The sequence below is a fragment of the Musa acuminata genome, chromosome BXJ3-3, assembly GCF_036884655.1.
Source record: "Musa acuminata AAA Group cultivar baxijiao chromosome BXJ3-3, Cavendish_Baxijiao_AAA, whole genome shotgun sequence".
Lineage (NCBI taxonomy): Eukaryota > Viridiplantae > Streptophyta > Magnoliopsida > Zingiberales > Musaceae > Musa > Musa acuminata.
The window spans coordinates 27,388,830-27,405,586 of NC_088351.1; the positions used below are offsets into that span (position 1 = coordinate 27,388,830).

At 41.8% G+C, this 16,757-nt stretch overlaps 2 protein-coding genes and 1 long non-coding RNA gene across 3 annotated transcripts; 2 read left to right on the forward strand and 1 right to left on the reverse strand.

Annotated features, from left to right (window-relative positions):
* Window positions 1–331: 331 nt before the first annotated feature.
* On the reverse strand, window positions 332–2,306 carry LOC135632268 (uncharacterized). Its single transcript, XM_065140689.1, has 2 exons — window positions 2,149–2,306; window positions 332–1,460 (listed from the first exon to the last, which is right to left on the reverse strand). Exon 2 carries the CDS (start codon window positions 1,449–1,451, stop codon window positions 603–605), a length of 849 nt encoding a protein of 282 aa, XP_064996761.1. The 5' UTR covers window positions 1,452–1,460; window positions 2,149–2,306; the 3' UTR covers window positions 332–602.
* Window positions 2,307–7,199: 4,893 nt separating this feature from the next.
* LOC135633525 (uncharacterized) lies at window positions 7,200–12,739 on the forward strand. The gene is made up of 3 exons (XR_010495045.1): window positions 7,200–7,325; window positions 12,295–12,377; window positions 12,485–12,739. It is a non-coding gene; the product is annotated as an uncharacterized LOC135633525 (long non-coding RNA).
* An 809-nt stretch (window positions 12,740–13,548) lies between these two features.
* Window positions 13,549–16,555, forward strand: LOC103978413 (ninja-family protein 2). The gene is made up of 3 exons (XM_009394194.3): window positions 13,549–13,801; window positions 14,214–14,894; window positions 15,892–16,555. Exons 1-3 carry the CDS (start codon window positions 13,564–13,566, stop codon window positions 16,308–16,310), a joined length of 1,338 nt encoding a protein of 445 aa, XP_009392469.2. The 5' UTR covers window positions 13,549–13,563; the 3' UTR covers window positions 16,311–16,555.
* The last annotated feature ends 202 nt before the right edge of the window (window positions 16,556–16,757 follow it).

Here is a 16,757-nt window from a genome sequence, read left to right on the forward strand (position 1 = left end):
GAGTTGCTTTCAACAAATACTATTCCTATCGCTGTTGGAAGCCTAAGCTGAGAGTATTCAGCATATTCGAGTCTTATGAACATGTAATTTCTCATTAACTAAGTTCAGTTCCACATGAGATAGCATAAATGATTAATGTTCTCATTTATCATTATTAAGCATCAGAACATAAGCAACAGTATCATATCTCATCTGTCATATAAGACTTTAAATGGCTTGGTAACTGCAGATAGGTTTTATGAGATCATTTAGTACTTTTAGAAGCATCAAGTATGCATGACTGATGCAGCTATTTGCAATATGTGATAGAAATCTTACTGTTAGAATGCTATGATGGAATGTGTGCCATGCTTTGTATATATAACTGCAAGTATGCAGCAATGGAGTACAATTGCAGCTGGAAATTTCACACACACACACACACTCTCTCTCGCTCTCTCTCACACACACACATAACAATTCCTATATATAAATCTTCTTCTTCTACTTTCAAACACACAAAAACTTTATATGCCACATCCAATACTTAAAAGGCCAGCATTTCCAGTACATGGAGAAAAAGAACATCACTGAGTTGTGAGTACACGCTGCTTATTCTTATGCTAGTGATCATGAGGATGGTGCTTGAAGACACTACTGTTTTGTTGGAGAACCACCAAGTTAGGGATACCTGCATGCAGAGAAGTTCTTAGGGGGACACTTCCTGATGCTGGGCTTGCCATCTGAACGTGGCCATACTGCTTTGATTCCATGTTCTGCGCCATGTGTGATGCAAGTATCGCAATCGGGCGGTAACCATGAGGTGCTTCGGATTGAGCAAGAGAAGAGTAAGCATTTGGTGGCTCCAAATGATAGAAAGGACTGTAAGTGACTGCACTGTTCTCCAACACAACGCCACGGGTTTCCTTCGATGCTTCCTTTTCTTTGCTCCCCATAAGAACATCTAAACTGTTACTGACATATCTTGGCACAACGTTGCTGTTAAAGATATCAGCAGTTGCCAAACTAGATGATGATGCTAATCGATGAGCTTTATCTCTGGGAAGAAACTCACCATCATCAGGAACGGTGTGGCCAAAGAAAGCTGGAGTTGCCACAGACTGAGGGAACTGAGTGAGATCTCCTTGCAGCATTTCCAGTGGGGGAAGCTTATCGATCTCATGCTGAGCAGCATTGATCAGCCAATCCACGACTTTGCTGGGTTGATTCAGACCAAGCTTATCCTGAAGGTCATACAGTTGGATTGCTGTGGGCACTGATAGCCTGATGCGTCGATCCCTTAAACCTCTTATAGTTGTCACCTTGCTGTGTCTATCTTTTCCTCCAAAGGATCTTGACACTCGCACGATTCTTGGATTTCTGAGTGCCGACCATGCTCTCGAACTTGTTTGACCCTTATCATCAACACCTTGCTCGGTGAAAGCTTCTCCTTCTCTTGAGTTTTGGATCATCTTAAGTCACTGTTTTCATCATCAGTTACTAGATAATTCATATATACTTCTTTCATCTAAATTGAAGAGAGAGAGAGAGAGAGAGAGAGAGAGAAATCTACTAGTGTTACTTGTTGAAATACATATGACAACTTATCTAGCTTGGATCTTTAAAAATCAAGTTATGTTAACTGGATCTTTAGAAATTAAAGATCAATATCATATGATTTATGCAGCATATCAAGCATGCATCTACACAAAAGGAGAGATACAAAAAAGATGCTGCTTATACACAGCATAAGCATAATAAATTTCTTTTTCTCACAATATATGAAGGGGGAGAGAGAGAGAGAGAGAGAGAGAGAGAGAGAGAGAGAGAGAGAGAGAGAGAGAGAGAGAGGAAAGCTGAATTTTGATTTATTTCTGAAAATTCTCAAGAAGAACAATTAAGAATTGAACTCTTAGATTTTAGATACATAGATCTAAGACACCATATTACCTAAGCAAAATGAAAAGGATTATTTATGATTCCATCTTTCTCTAAAAAGAGAGATGAAGGCATACAAAGATCTCAATAAACTATTTCATATGCAAGAACTACCTCTTCTTAGTTCAATATAGTAACGAAGAAGAGTGAGAACAACTTAAGAACTCAAATTCTTCCAAAACTCAAAAATCAAGCTATCGGGGAAGAATCCGGGAGTCGGCAAACCCTCACCTCCAATTTGCTCCAGGTTTGCTCAGCCTTCATATTAGGTTGGACTTCTTCTCGAAATTTGCAGGCAACTCCATCAGGTTATGCACTTTGATCTTGTTCAGATGCTGTGTTTGCAGGAACCCTAAAAAGAGAAAATAAAAAGGTGCAGCCCATTTGCAAACATGTGGTGGATATTTATGCCTATCAAGTTGATAGATAAGTCACTACTTTTATCCTTGTAGCTCAAGCATATCTAGCAACTACTGTTTCATCAACAGGGGTAATTTGGTCTGCTACATGTATTTTTCATCATGTACAAACAATCTGTTTCAGAAGAGTCTCTATTCTTCAATCTGTACAGAGACAAAAGCATGATGAAAATGTTCAAATAGAGACATTTTCGTCGTGAATAGCTTGATAAGAAACATACATACATATGAATTATGCATGTTACAGTAACAAAGTCAACTTACTCCCATAATATCATGTTCTTATGGGCATATTTTTCTCTTTGGTGCATTTTACATGACAGATGGAAGTCAAACAAAGTACGGTAGCAAGAGTTGAATTCTTAAGGTATGACAGCAACCAAAATCAAGTTAAACATGGATCATCCTTGTATAGTTTTTGCAGAGTCAAGCTGATGGAAGTGTGTATTTTGACCTTGTAGGTATGTATATCTTCCATGAAAGCATGTATAATTGAAACCCTAACAAGGTACCAAGTAGCCCAGGGACCATCATAACCTCTTTAAGACATCCACTCATGCTTGGAGGACCACTGAGTTTGCCAGCCTTCTTTGGCTAGACGAGTCTGCGCAAAGCAAATTGCAAACAGATCGAGGCATGTCTGCAGTGGTCTTGATCCTCATCATAGCTCCTAGCTGCACCACATTTGACATCACATTTAAGTCTTCTTTGTTGCAGAAGAGCCAGTGATGCCTTTAATCTCATCACAGTTGAGTGATCCTTGTTGCAGGAAAAGAAGGCCATGAACTAAATACAATCAGTGCCTTGAAGCTGAAATAAGATGGTTTCTTAGAGAAAAAGTTAGCTCACTAAGCAATAGTTTCAGGGAATATTTCAAGAGGTATGAGTTCTAATGAGATGTGTGTGGTAAGAGCAAGAGATTCCTTGATTCTTCCGTAACTTCTGCATCACGTAGAAACACAGAGAAGAGTTGATTTCATGCTTATCTATTGTAAGCTAACAAATGCAGCTACAGCTGCTCTTCAGGAGGCTTCATTGTGATCCGAAAGGGAATACAGAGGATGAACTTTCTGAACATGGAGCAATGCCGAAAAGAAGAATCCCTTCCTTCTTTGGATAACACGACTGAGACATAAAACCCACATCCATGTATAAAGAGACCAAGCATATCTGTCGGAGAAATGAAAGCACAGGAGAAACACGAAGTAAGCTTAAGAAAGAACAAAGGAGGAGGCTCTTAATTAGTGAGTGATGGGGAACGGCTATTGCTCACCATCTCCTCAGGGAAAAAGGGAGAGACGAAGGAGGTTGAAGTTGATGGGATGGAATGCTCTTGCAAGGAAGAATATAACTTCGTTGGTGGCCTCTGTCAACCTTCGTTGGGCAGGAAAGCAGAGGGAAGTCCATCACGACCATGATAACCGAACCCAGAAAGATTCAGCAGCCATTTGCCTTGCTCTTTGCAGTCTTGTCGCATGCACAGGCACATGCACCTCTCTGATGGCCTGAAAAGAGAGGGGTGTCCTCGTGAACTAACCCAGATATCACATGCCTACCATTTTAGGGTTTTGCAGTGACCCTATGGTTTGAGAGCCATGGAGATCTCCATGTATGTGAGTGCATTAAGGCTCCAGAGAGAGAGAGAGAGAGAGAGAGAGAGAGAGAGAGAGAGAGAGAGAGAGAGAAGGTGGGTAAACAGGCTTTAGGGCAGGAGGGATGGTCCTGAAAGCAGATCAATGGAGAGTCTGCATGCAAGCTGGAAAAGGGTGCGCTGATAAATTCTGTACAAGCTTAGTAGAATTCCTGCAATGTCTCCTGAAACTATGGCAGATACCAGTAAATCCAACAAGGACGGTCAAGTGTGCTCCCCCCACCCAACACCACCTCCCTCATCCCCCAACAGCACCACCACCACCACCATCAACAAATACATACCACTGAGAGAAGAAGAAAAGATGATTTGATAGAGAAATAAGGAGAACAGAAATATTAATTTTGTGATTATATCTTATTTAAACTTATATAATATAGTTAACAAGTAGAGATAGGACTACTATTGCTCGGGTGATAGGGATAAATATGAAATGATAATTTTATATTTTTTATATATTTTAATATTTAATTAATCTATGATTTGAGGATCATTCATAGATTTAAGTACATAATTTAGATGTATGATTCGAGTGTATAATTAAAAAAATATCTTTTTTAAAATTTATAAAATACACACTACCTTAATAAATAATATCATCTCTTTTACAAAAAATTCTTCAATTCTTCATGGTATCAGAGTCTTTTTTCTTTAAGCAAGGCTCTCTCTTCCTCGTTACCCCGTTGATCTGTTGACTATTGTTATTCCTCTTTCTTGCCCTCTATGTTGTGATTTTATAACTCTCGATTTTTTGCTCCCCGATTTCATATTTTAGTATTGTACTGAAGATGAAGACATGGGACTCCTCCCTATCAATCTCCTGGTATGATATACTCTGCAATATATCTACTCCACTTTATCAATCTAATTATCCTCCTCTAATGATTAACTTGCTTCTCCAATGATCCTCTAGTATTGTTTAGTTCTACTTGACAAACGTTCCCTCTATTCCTACATTGATGCCTACTACCCAACATCTTCACTAGCGTCCTCGTCCCCTTCTTGTCAATCGCTGAATTTTCTCAAATGCACCTCTTACCATATCAATCAATAGTTCTCATCTAAACCTGTACTCTCTTATTACCCTAGTTCAACAGCACCTCACATTCTCTGCAACTTTATCTACCTCTCTACTAACTCAGTCTACAATGCCTAATGAAGCAATGCCCTCGGCACTATAAATGATATCTTTGTCCTCTCCTTGATTAAGTGACATCGAAGTACATCAATCTGATTAAGTATGTGTCACTAACTCTTCACTAATTCTTATTCCTTCAATATAACCTAATAATACCATCGAGTCTAGGAATCACTTGACAACATACTCCAAAAATGATATCTTTAAACCATATCAAATCTTTGATCTTCGTGCTATCACAAGCTTTTCAACTAAGCCCATAACTATCACCTAAGACCAAAAAATCTCCAGAGTGGCATAAAGCTATATGTGAAGAATATGATGTTCTACTTCATAATGTCCCATGGACCTTTGTACCATCTCACCTCATGCAAAATGTTATCAGGTGTAAGTGAATCTTTCAAATTAAGTGAAATCAAAATAGATCCATTACAAGATACAAAGCACGTCTAGTGGCTAAAGGATTTTACCAATGATTAGATGTTGATTTCATATAGACTCTCGATAAATTATCATATCGATGATAATTCGACTCATCCTAAGTTTTGTTATCACTCATAGCTGATATGTATGCTAACAAGATGTTAACAATAATTTCTTACCGTCCTTAATTGAAGATGTCTTTATACAACAACCTCCTATTTTCATTCACTCTTAATATCCAAACAATGTTTGTAAACTACAAAAAATATTTATGGATTTTACCAAGCTCCAAGAGCTTAGCATTGAATTTGGCTCATTTTTTATGTTAATTGACTTCATTAACTCCAAGTCTAATACCTCTTTATTCCTACGATAGTAAAAGAGATGTATTAATTGTCTATGTAGATGATATTATCTTCAGGCAATAATTTTATGAAGATTAAATAATTCTTTAAGCACTTAGCTGATCAATTCTTCATTAAAAATCTAGGAACCTTAAGCTATTTTCTAGGAGCAGAAACAATGCTCATATCTTATACACATTTTCTATCTTAAAAGAGGTATATGAATATAAATACTATAAAAGAAATCTCCACCTCACTCTCCACCACTAAGTTACTCAAATTATTTCATAATAATTTTACTATTATGGATCTCACACAATACCAATAAGTACTTAGTTACTTGTAGTACTTATCTATCATATGTTTAGATATTTCATTTGTAATCAATAAATTATCATAATGCATGCATCAATCCTCCATTGTGCATTAATCTACACTAAAACATGTCTTGCAATATTTTATAAGGACTCTCAATTATAGACTTTTTATTCATAAACACTAATAACTTCATCTCTATGCTTTTATTGATGTTACTAGGGCAAGCAACACTGATGATTGAACATCTATGTTAGCCTGTATTATTTTTCTTGGAGCAAATTTGATTAATTAGAGTTCTAAGAAATATCACATAGTCGCAAGATGTACTACTAAAGTTGAATAATAAGCCATCACTACTATTATTATATAATGCAACTGGGTTACCAATTTACTATACGAATTTGGAATCACCTCCCAATCTACTCCTATAATATACAAAGATAATATTAGTATCACATATCTATGCGCCAACTCAGTATTCCACTCACACATAAAATATAATTATTGACTTCTTCTTTATTAGAGATTAAGTTGTCATACGTTAATTACATGTTTCTCACTTCATATTTGTTTATCAACTAATAGACTTCCTGACATATTTGTTTACTTGTAGGATATTTCAGTTGTATCGATCCAAGATTAACATCCTTGACAGAAGCTTTATCTTATGGGGACATGATTGAAGATCATGATAGGTAAATATGAAATGATAATTTTATATTCCTTATGTACTCGATCCTCAATCAACCTATGATTTGAGAATCAACCATAGATTTGAGTAAAAGATTTAAATATATAATTTGAGTATATGTTCAAAAAAATCTCTCTTTTAAAGTTTAAAATCTGTATAAATACATATTATCTAAATCAATGATACCATTTTTTTTCATAACAAACTCTTCGGGGTCGAGTGCTTTAAGAGTCGTGTGAACTTTGATTTGGTTACTCTGTGATCTGTGTCTGCATCGATCAAATTAGAGCCGATGGTACAAATTCTGAAATCCATTGGCCTGCGAAGTCCTACTCTGTTTTGCTTTCCCGCGTTGGCTTCGATTCTTAGGGCTCCCGTCACAGCGGAGCTGGAGTTCTTCTTTCGTCGCCACATCTCCAAGAAAGTAATCTGTTTCTTACCCTCGTTGATCTACGCATTCACCCACTTACGTCTTTTCTTCGTTGGAAAAGATTCAATATTGACGGATTTCCTTCTCGTTTCATGGTTTCCTCTATTATTTTCTAGTTTGGGTTTCGATAGGATTGGTCGTTCCTTACAATAATGTGTTTCAATTCTTCTGATAGCGACATTTGAGAACAACGAGCATTCTTTGAGTGAATTCTTAGTGGGTTTTCGGTCCGTCTGCTTGCTTGTTTGATTAATCTTCCCACGATAAATACTATGGGCAGAATGATTTGAGCCATGGAAGTTAGGGTTTAAAGGCTTGGGGTTTTCGTGCTCATCATACATGCCTAGTCGGAACTTTAGGGTTTTAGGAATTTGCGATCATGGAATTGGATGGTCTTGGTTCAGGTCATATGGGGTTGTCTATGCTTACGATTTGATATCTATAAACGCAATAATTTGCGTCCGTCTTTTCTATTCTTGCATCAATTCGTTGCGATCAATGTTCTTGTCATTGCTTGTGATGTGGAAACCTCTTTTGGAAAGGAAAATGCTTTTTTTCTGTTAAGTGATTGCTAAAACTCGGGATTAGTGATAACCTAACTAAAATTTTATGGGCATCTGGGTCAAACTAAATATTTTCATTGCATATTTTGAATTGAATTCGACACTGGACATTTCCTCTGTCCAAACAAAAACTATCGAGTTGGAAAATGCCACACAATTGCAACCTTGATTATAAATTTCATTTTCTTTTTGAGTCCCAGTAGGTCTTGCCATCTTCTGACCTCTAATTTCTAGCTTCAATCTCATTATTATGTAATGGATTCTCAACTGCAATCTTTCTTGTCATTGTGTCTTGATGCTAAGGTTCTCATTTTGAGACATGGATTTATGTGATTGATACGTTATATTTTGGCCCAAGACATGTTAGAATCCAACGCCATCAGCCACAGTCAGAATCCGTACTAAGGCATTGCTCGGCACGTCATGTCCCGAGAATCCCGAGGCAGAACCGCTCCTGAGACACGCTAAGTTAGAATCCGTACCAAGGCACTGCTCGGCACGTCACGGCTCGGGAATCCCGAGGCCGAGCCGCTCCCGAGACACGCCAAGTCAGAATCCGTACCAATGCATTGTTTGGCACGTCCATCACGCCAACTCGCGTACGACCGACCCACGTACAATAATATAAAGACCTATGGCCAGCATCTGACCAGGGGGTGACAAAAATCAATTGATCACTTGACTGACTTGCTCGTCGGAGGGGCCTCGTCGGGTGATCCCGACGAGGGCCATTTTTGCAGGAAAACACAGCCACCTCACGAAGGTGAGCTGCCAACCCCTGAGAATCTCCATCCAGTGCATGAAGGAGAGCAGCCAATGGGTCCGGGTCCCGACTAACGCCAACTAGTACTCCTTCCCGCGGGCGCGGCCACCTCACAAAGACGAGCTACCAACCACCTCGGAGAAGGAGAGACGCAGCTCGACATACACGGCGCCCGGATCGGCACACCGAGGAACGTTGATCAACACTCCGTCACGAGGGCCCGGTTGACCTCGGTGTCTAGCTCAGCCAATAGAAACTCCCAACATCGGCCCGTGGACCTAACCGTGCTGACTCATCAGCTACGACACATTTGTTCACCAACATTTTGGCACTAAAAGGAGGGCCATGTCGTAGGAGCATCCCACGGGAGCTCTCCCCGAGGAAGAACCACCGGTCGGTCACCCTTTTGTCGGGCCCGGAGATCAGCCCCTCCCCGTCCTTCGAGATGGGGGGACCCCGGCCTCGACGCCAGATCACTGCTGTCGCCCATTCAATGACCCGGGGTTACCACCTCCCAGACTTACCGTGGGATCCTCGGCCGTGTCGCCCGAGGCGTTCCTCAACCTAACCAAGCAAGTACAAGCGATGGCAGGGATGATGCAGATACTCGTCCCGCTCATTCCCCAAATCGTGCAGCTAGCAGCTCCCTCGATTGACCCGACCCGGCAAAGGCCGAGCAAAGAGTAGGTCTGGACGGCAGAAGCCCGAGACCGAATGACGGACCCGAGAGGTCTGCCCGAGCAGAGCATACCCGCACCCTGCCGAGTCACACTACCCCACTTCGAGCCTAACATTGTATCATTCGACTCGGCGGACGACTCGCTTAGGGCCCAATTGTCCCCGGTCAACCAACGTTTGGATGCGTTCCAGCGTGAGTTTCGAAAATCGCGAGGCGAGTCCAGTGAAGGCGGCTCGGGCGGGTCCCCTTTCACTCAGCAAGTACAGGACAGGCCGGTACCTCTCAACTTCAGGCTGCCGACATTGGAGACATACGACGGTGGGTCCGATCCCACGGAGCACGTCCCCACATTTTGGGCTCAGATGGCCCTTTATGGCACATTCGATGCATTAATGTGTCGGGCATTTCCGACCATTCTAAGGGGACCGGCACGAGCATGGTTCAGCCGGCTACGCCAATCCTCGGTCTCGTCCTTCGACCAACTCGTCAGGGAGTTTGAGAAGAACTTCCTTGCTAGCGCGCGACCTAGGCCTTCCATGGCCACCCTGCTCGCGCTATCCCAGCACGAAGATGAGTCACTTTCTCAGTTCATGGCACGCTTTGCCATTGAGATCCGGGGATTCCCGGACGCTCACTCTTCTCTTATCATGTAGGCGTTTCTGATGGGTTTGAAGCCTTCAAGGTTCTTCTGGTCACTGATCGAGAGGCCACCAGTAGTCATCCCCGAGATACTCCAGCGCGCGCCAACCAGTACATCGCTGCTGAAGCTCTGGTGGCGGGAAAGCGCATGAACAACAAGAGGCCAAGGGCGGAGCAATCCCGGGGAACAACTTCAGTAGCCCAGGTGCAACCTCGCCAAAGGCCCGACTAACAAGAGCTACTGCTCCTGAGGCCTCCGCCTCTCCCTCTGAGCACGTTCCATCGGGACTACAGCCATGGCACGGAAGATTATCGTGACCTCCAGAATCGAAGCGAGGACTTCATCCGAAAAGGTCACCTCGGGCGCTATCTCGAGAAACCCCGAGAAGCAACTCCACGTCCCAAGGGACCCATCGAAAGACACCGGCCCAACTCTTGCCCGAGCCTCTCCAGATCGGTTCCCGACCTGCAGCCCGCAGGCTCAGCTCTGGCCCGAGCCTCTCCAGATCGGTTCCCGAGACACGTCAGAATCCGACGCCATCAGCCACAGTCAGAATCCGTACTAAGGCATTGCTAGGCACGTCATGTCCCGGGAATCCCGAGGCAGAATCGTTCTCGAGACATGCCAAGTCAGAATCCATACCAAGGCACTGCTTGGCACGTCACGGCTCGGGAATCTCGAGGCCGAGCCACTCCCGAGACACGCCAAATCAGAATCCGTACCAAGGCACTATTTGGCACGTCCACCACGCCAACCCGCGTACGACCGACCCACGTACAATAATATAAAGACCTATGGCCAGCATTTGGCCAGGGGGTGACAAAAATAAATTGATCACTTGACTGACTTGCTCGTCGGAGGGGCCTCGTCGGGTGATCCCGACGAGGGCCATTTTTGCAAGAAAACGCAGCCACCTCACGAAGGTGAGCTGCCAACCCCCGAGAATCGCCATCCAGTGCACGAAGGAGAGCAGCCAATCATTCTGGGTCCCGACTAACGCCAACCAGCACTCCTTCCCGCGGGCGCGACCACCTCACAAAGACGAGCTGCCAACCACCCTGGAGAAGGAGAGACGCAGCTCGGCATACACGGTGCCCGGATCGGCACACTAAGGAACGTTGATCAACACCCCGTCGCGAGGGCTCGGTCGACCTCGGCGTCGAGCTCAACCGACAAAAACTCCCGACATCGGCCCGTGGACCTAACCGTGCTGACTCACCCGCCACGGCACATTTGTTCACCAACAGTGATGAAAAAGGTTTTTAAATTAAAGCCATAAGGATGCATGCCTCTCTGGTTATGCTTGAGAATCAATATTTTCAGTTTAAGCTTATTTTATTTTGCTTACATAGCTTTTGTTCTTCTTGTCCAATGTCCACTGAGTAAGACTTCGAAGAGACATGGTCAACATAGTGCTGCATGTGGTATGGTCTTTGATGCGCCTTAGTGTTTTTTTCTCACCAGGGAACAATTCATTTTCATCTCTCTGTTTCTTTCATTTCCCAAGTAATCCATTATTTGCCTTGTTTGCGGGGTCCAATGCCAATGCATCACCAATACGAATGTGTACTACCTTCAAAGGCTTTTCTTTTTGTTGTTGTTCAATTTTTGTTTGTTTATTCCTACTGTGTGGCATGGTACTGCCAACTGCAGCTCCTTTTCAAGCAAGTCGACTAGTGATTTAGTCTTTTTCCTTTTCAAGCAAGTCTTGTCATATTATTCAATGAGATTTTCATATAACAAATCAAAAAATTCAGTGGAATGCATGTTCTTTCACACTTTGTTTACTGCTTTTAGGTGGTGGGAACTTTATTAATAAGATTTTTCAAATTTCTACTAATGTTTGCAAATATCTTAGTATTTGGAAATTGGTTTCCAAATTCCAGTGCTTAATTCTAGTTTATGAACAGCTTTGGATTACTTGACAAGCATTTGAATTCCATGATATGCAATGGTGAAGACCATATTCAGTAGTCAATATTCAATATTCATTCTCATGAACTTACTATCAAACGTTGAACTCTGCACGAGATTTATATTACTGTAGAGAAAATATGGCATTTCTGGAGCAATAAGCATTTCTATGTTTTTATGACGAGGTGTTTAACTTTTTTCATTCAGTGCTCTGTATGACTTTCTATTGTTTGTGTCAAATAGTCTGAAATCAAAATTTTCTTTGATGTAAATCAAACAGATTTAAGATCACCAGAATTACTATTCCATTAACAAAATGTTACGTTTTACTATTTGGAGTACCTTTTAGAGTATTTTATTCCTTTGATTGCTGAAAATGCATGCATCTTATTCCCATACGACAGAGTAGTTGCTGGTATAATCGAGGAGGATACGTGGGCGTGACATGGAGATGTGGCTCTTGGCGCTTATGAAAGCGAATTCTAAGGTTGGTTCTCATACAAATAAAAGTTTAAACATATCATCAATAATTCCATTTCGCAGTTATTGATGAGATATCGATTGATTTTTTCTTTTTTTTTTCTTTACCTTCAGTTCTTGTTATCAGAATAGCTTAAAAGAACAGTGTGAGATCACATCATCCCAAAAAAAATAAGATTGAGCACTGGTCAAATCTTTATGTCGACGTCTTCCATGGATTTCATCTTTTTCGTTGGACAAAACCAGTCTTCGACACATGCAAATGCACGTGAGGGACTCTCGACAAAATACCATGTGCTGCGATGCGACGGTGCAAAACAATGCCGTTTGCCACCGAATTGCCGGTAGTGGGAGGCCAATTGAATTATATAATATAACACATGCTCTGTGTTCATATTCGTATCCAAATTTTTTAACAAATAATTTCTGGATAAGGATGTGGATCGGGTTCCATGCTAGATAGAATTAGATGTTTCTACATTAAATCAAGAAAAAAGTTTAACTATATCTAGTATATTGTGTTTTCATATTGATAAAATAATCAATAATATATCTAAAATAGTCTTCTGATTATTTATCTGTGCATCATTCTTTCCTCACTTCCAACATTTTATTTAAGGTCCTCCCTCATCTCCACCAAATTTAATTACTATATCTAGTAGGTGCTGGTGCCTTGCCTACGTGGCACCTTTGTTTATAAAAAGCTGCATTGAATTTTTTTTTTTATACACAACATGACTAAATCGGACAATGCCCCGATTATTTAGGCCCTATTATTTGTATAAAGATATTAGATTAAGAATTTTTATTTTTTATTGTTTTCTGTAGTCATCTTTGGTCTCTCAATCTCTTTTTGCATCGGTACTATTAATTTATTCACATTGTCTAATTACAACATTCTAGAATGATATCAACTTTAAAAATATATAAATCAAAAATAATTCTGTAAACAAAACTTAAAAAGTAATCGATCATATAGCCTAAAATTTATTTTCAGGAAAAAATTGTCTCTAGGGTGAGAACGGATATGCCGTAGCCATGTAGACCGGATCTGCTGCTGGTAACGGGTACCAAATTCTTTTTCCATAACGGATCCGCTTTCCACCGTAAGGTCGCTGTCTGAGTGTGACAGCTGGATTGGCCGAGACAGCGACCTTACCTTGGCCGGTCGGATGGCAGCTCGACACGTTTCGATGTCACGTGCTTTTGCTCCGCAACACGTGTGCTTCGGACAGCAGGAAGGCCACGCCATCGGCTCACGCGCGAGCCGAGGGGCGCGGCGCCGCTCGATTCGCGATGACGCGGCCCTCGGCTCCCCATCGTCTCTCTCCTCCTACGTTGCGGTCGCGTATCCTCGACAGGGCTCCCCCCACCCCACGAGTAGGGGCATTCTGGTCATTGCCCAATCTCCAGGGCACGGAACGCCGACAGGTAACAGGAGAAAGCTCTCCGTCCCCTTCTCCGTTCCTCTTCTTCTTCGCTGTTTAATTTAAATGGAATCTCGGCCTTGATGCTTTCATAGACTTCCTCTTTTTTGCGCGTTCTATTTTATTTTTATGATGATTTTTAGCTCTTAGGAAGCTCAAAGATTGCTTCTTCTTTTTTTTTGTTCCTTTTTATCTGATATCTCATTGTCCCTCATGTCTCCTCTGCTCTTTTTTTGCGATTTATCTGTGTACTTTTTTCTTTAGAATTTGAATGCTATAGGAATCCACGTTTCGGGTTTCGAGTAGGTCGAAAAAAAGATCAAACCTTTGAGAGAAAAGGTAGCTTTTTGGTCGAAATTTGTGATACTTATCTGTTCTTTTGATCTACGGTTCGTTTGTTGATCCTCAAATGGAAGAAGAGGCAGCGGAGCGGGAGAGGGAGCTACCCTCGTCGGTTATCGACAAATTTCCGAGAGACTTGCTCCGCAGATTGGACGGAAACAGCTGCTTTGGCGAGCAGCTTGAGGTGCCAGGACGGGAGTCCGGCGAGGTCGAGCTCAACCTCGGCCTCTCCCTAGGCGGATGCTTCGGAACGGACTCGAAGGCCAAGAAGCTGGTTCGGTCGTCGTCCATCGCCGCCTTCTCCTCACCGCAGAGGGAGCACGAGTTCCCTGTGATGACCACGGCCCTCGTGAGGACGAACTCGTTGCCGGCTGAGACGGAGGAGGAGAGGAGGAAGCGGAAGGAGCTGCAGAGCCTGAAGAGGTTCGAAGCGAAGAGGAAGAGGTTGGAGAAGAGACATTGCATCAAACCAGACGCTTCGAGATCAGATGAGGATGCGGATGGAAGGAAAAGCTTGATAACGCCAAATATGATCAATGGCCGCCTCAAGCCTCTGAAGGGGAAAGAATTCCGAGGAGTGTTCGGTGCTGCTACTCCTTCCGAGCTACTTGCATGGGCGGCAGGGTCTAAAAGCACGGCTGCATCACCGCCGGTAGATGTGACAGGGTGTTTGCCACCAATCCCACATGGCTCTGTTCGGGCCAGCGGCAGTTCCTACGGCGTGTTTGAATTCAAGAGGAAGACGCCAGCCCAAGGTACTGCATTCTTGTTGAGAATTTTGGTTAGATCATGAATGATATCTATTGAAAAAAATGCAAAAACTATAAGTTTGAGTTCTTTTTTTTTCTTTTTTTTTTGGGTTATGCTTATCAGTAGGTAGAATTGTATAAGCTAGTGATATTTTCTTTCTTGAGGTAGAAATGATTGGAGTTGGAGTATATCATGTATCCTCGACAGGCAAAGAACACTTTTCTGGTTTGATTTCCTGTAATGGTGCAAGAATGGTGCTGCTTAATTCGTGTGTTGTCAATGTTTCTTTTCCATCGATGTTGGGTAGTAAACATTTTCCAACGATGCGGGTCACTGAGTCAGTGCCACAATAATTTATTTGTTGTAATTGTTACTGTAGATGTTATCCGTCTCGCTTTTTATTAGTTCAAAAGCATATTATAGTTCAAAGATACTTCAAATAGTGAGTAGCAAGGATAAGTTTTGCTTTTTGTCATAGACTCACATGTCATTGTTTGAGGATATCTCAAATCATGAGAAGCAATGATGAGTTTCATCTTTGCATTGTAGATTCACCTCCGGTGCTTCATTGTTAGCGACAATAGAATCATCAGATGTATCACTTGTAGTATGATATTTGCGCTTTGTTAGGATGTTTCTTATAGTATTTTCCTTCCTTTTTCTGAAAAAATGTGGCTATATTATCATCTCTAACTATGCTTGTAGTCATTGAAGTTATTCAACTATTGTTACTGCTTAATCTTACCAGAAGAGTGAATATCAGTGTCTCTTAAAAAGACAGAAAGAATTGGATTTGAAAGAATTAACACTGTTCTTTCAACTGTTTAGGTGTTTGTTCTTTATTTAATTACTTCTTCGAATAGTTTTGGAAGCAAAACAAGTCTTCACTTCATGTCAATGTTCCAGTTGTAGTTGCCAATATTCTAAACTTTCTTAGAAGTTAAGAAAAGGAAGGTAAAAAGAAGAAGCTTATGACTCCTTTTTTTTTCTTTTTGGTTGCAGGGTTCGATCTGTCTCTTTTTATTCGTGACATAGATGATCCGAAGAATGCCTCTTCAGCTCACTCAGATTCTATTCGTAATGCCACAAGTTCGACTTCTACTTTGGAAGTCAGGAAACCTATTACTGTTGTTGGAGAGGAAGACTCATTGAAGAACCTTGCAACTGATGGTGTGAATCGAGGGAGGAACATGGTGGGTGAGATGCCATGTGTTTCCACCAGGGGTGATGGTCCAAATGGGAGAAAGATCGAGGGATTCCTCTACAAATACAGGAAGGGAGAAGAGGTAAGGATAGTGTGTGTCTGCCATGGCACCTTCCTCACCCCGGCCGAGTTTGTCAAGCATGCTGGAGGTGGTGATGTTTCCCACCCTCTGAGGCACATCGTCGTCAATCCCTCTCCGTCCGCAACCTCATCTTAATATCTTTTCATCTCTTTTCTTCCATGGAAGAGTGCATTTCTCTTCGTCTCCTACTAGAGTTTGGGCCAGTTTTCTACTAAAGATGAATGAGAAATTGCACATGCACTTCATAGTTGTGATTCTCTTTTTTTCTCTTCCTACCTTGCTTCTTAAGGTGATGAAGGTGTTTGCTACTGGGAGATTATGGATAATTACTTGGCCTTTGCGGCTCATCTATGAGTTCTACTCTCTCTTGGCTCGTTCTATTTTGGTCACCGGAGCTTGTCGTAATCATTTGGTTAGCATTAACTGAGTTTTTGGAGCTGTGATGATCCAAGTAATACAAGTAATGCAGATTGCAAAGAGTACCACAAAGGAGTTCCTTAGCTGCGTCTCTAAATGCACAAAATTGATAGCTGGAGAAGAAGCTGCTGCAAATTGAATGTTGGTTTCTTCTTTCCTGCCTGA

Excerpts from the sequence above, each read along its gene's own strand:
- LOC135632268 (XM_065140689.1), bottom strand. The coding sequence starts at position 1,451 with ATGATCCAAAACTCAAGAGAAGGAGAAGCTTTCACCGAGCAAGGTGTT.
- LOC103978413 (XM_009394194.3), top strand. The coding sequence starts at position 13,564 with ATGTCACGTGCTTTTGCTCCGCAACACGTGTGCTTCGGACAGCAGGAA. Across the intron at positions 13,802-14,213 it reads AGGGCACGGAACGCCGACAG|AAGAGGCAGCGGAGCGGGAG; the intron begins GTAACAGGAGAA and ends CTCAAATGGAAG. Across the intron at positions 14,895-15,891 it reads GAGGAAGACGCCAGCCCAAG|GGTTCGATCTGTCTCTTTTT; the intron begins GTACTGCATTCT and ends TTTTGGTTGCAG.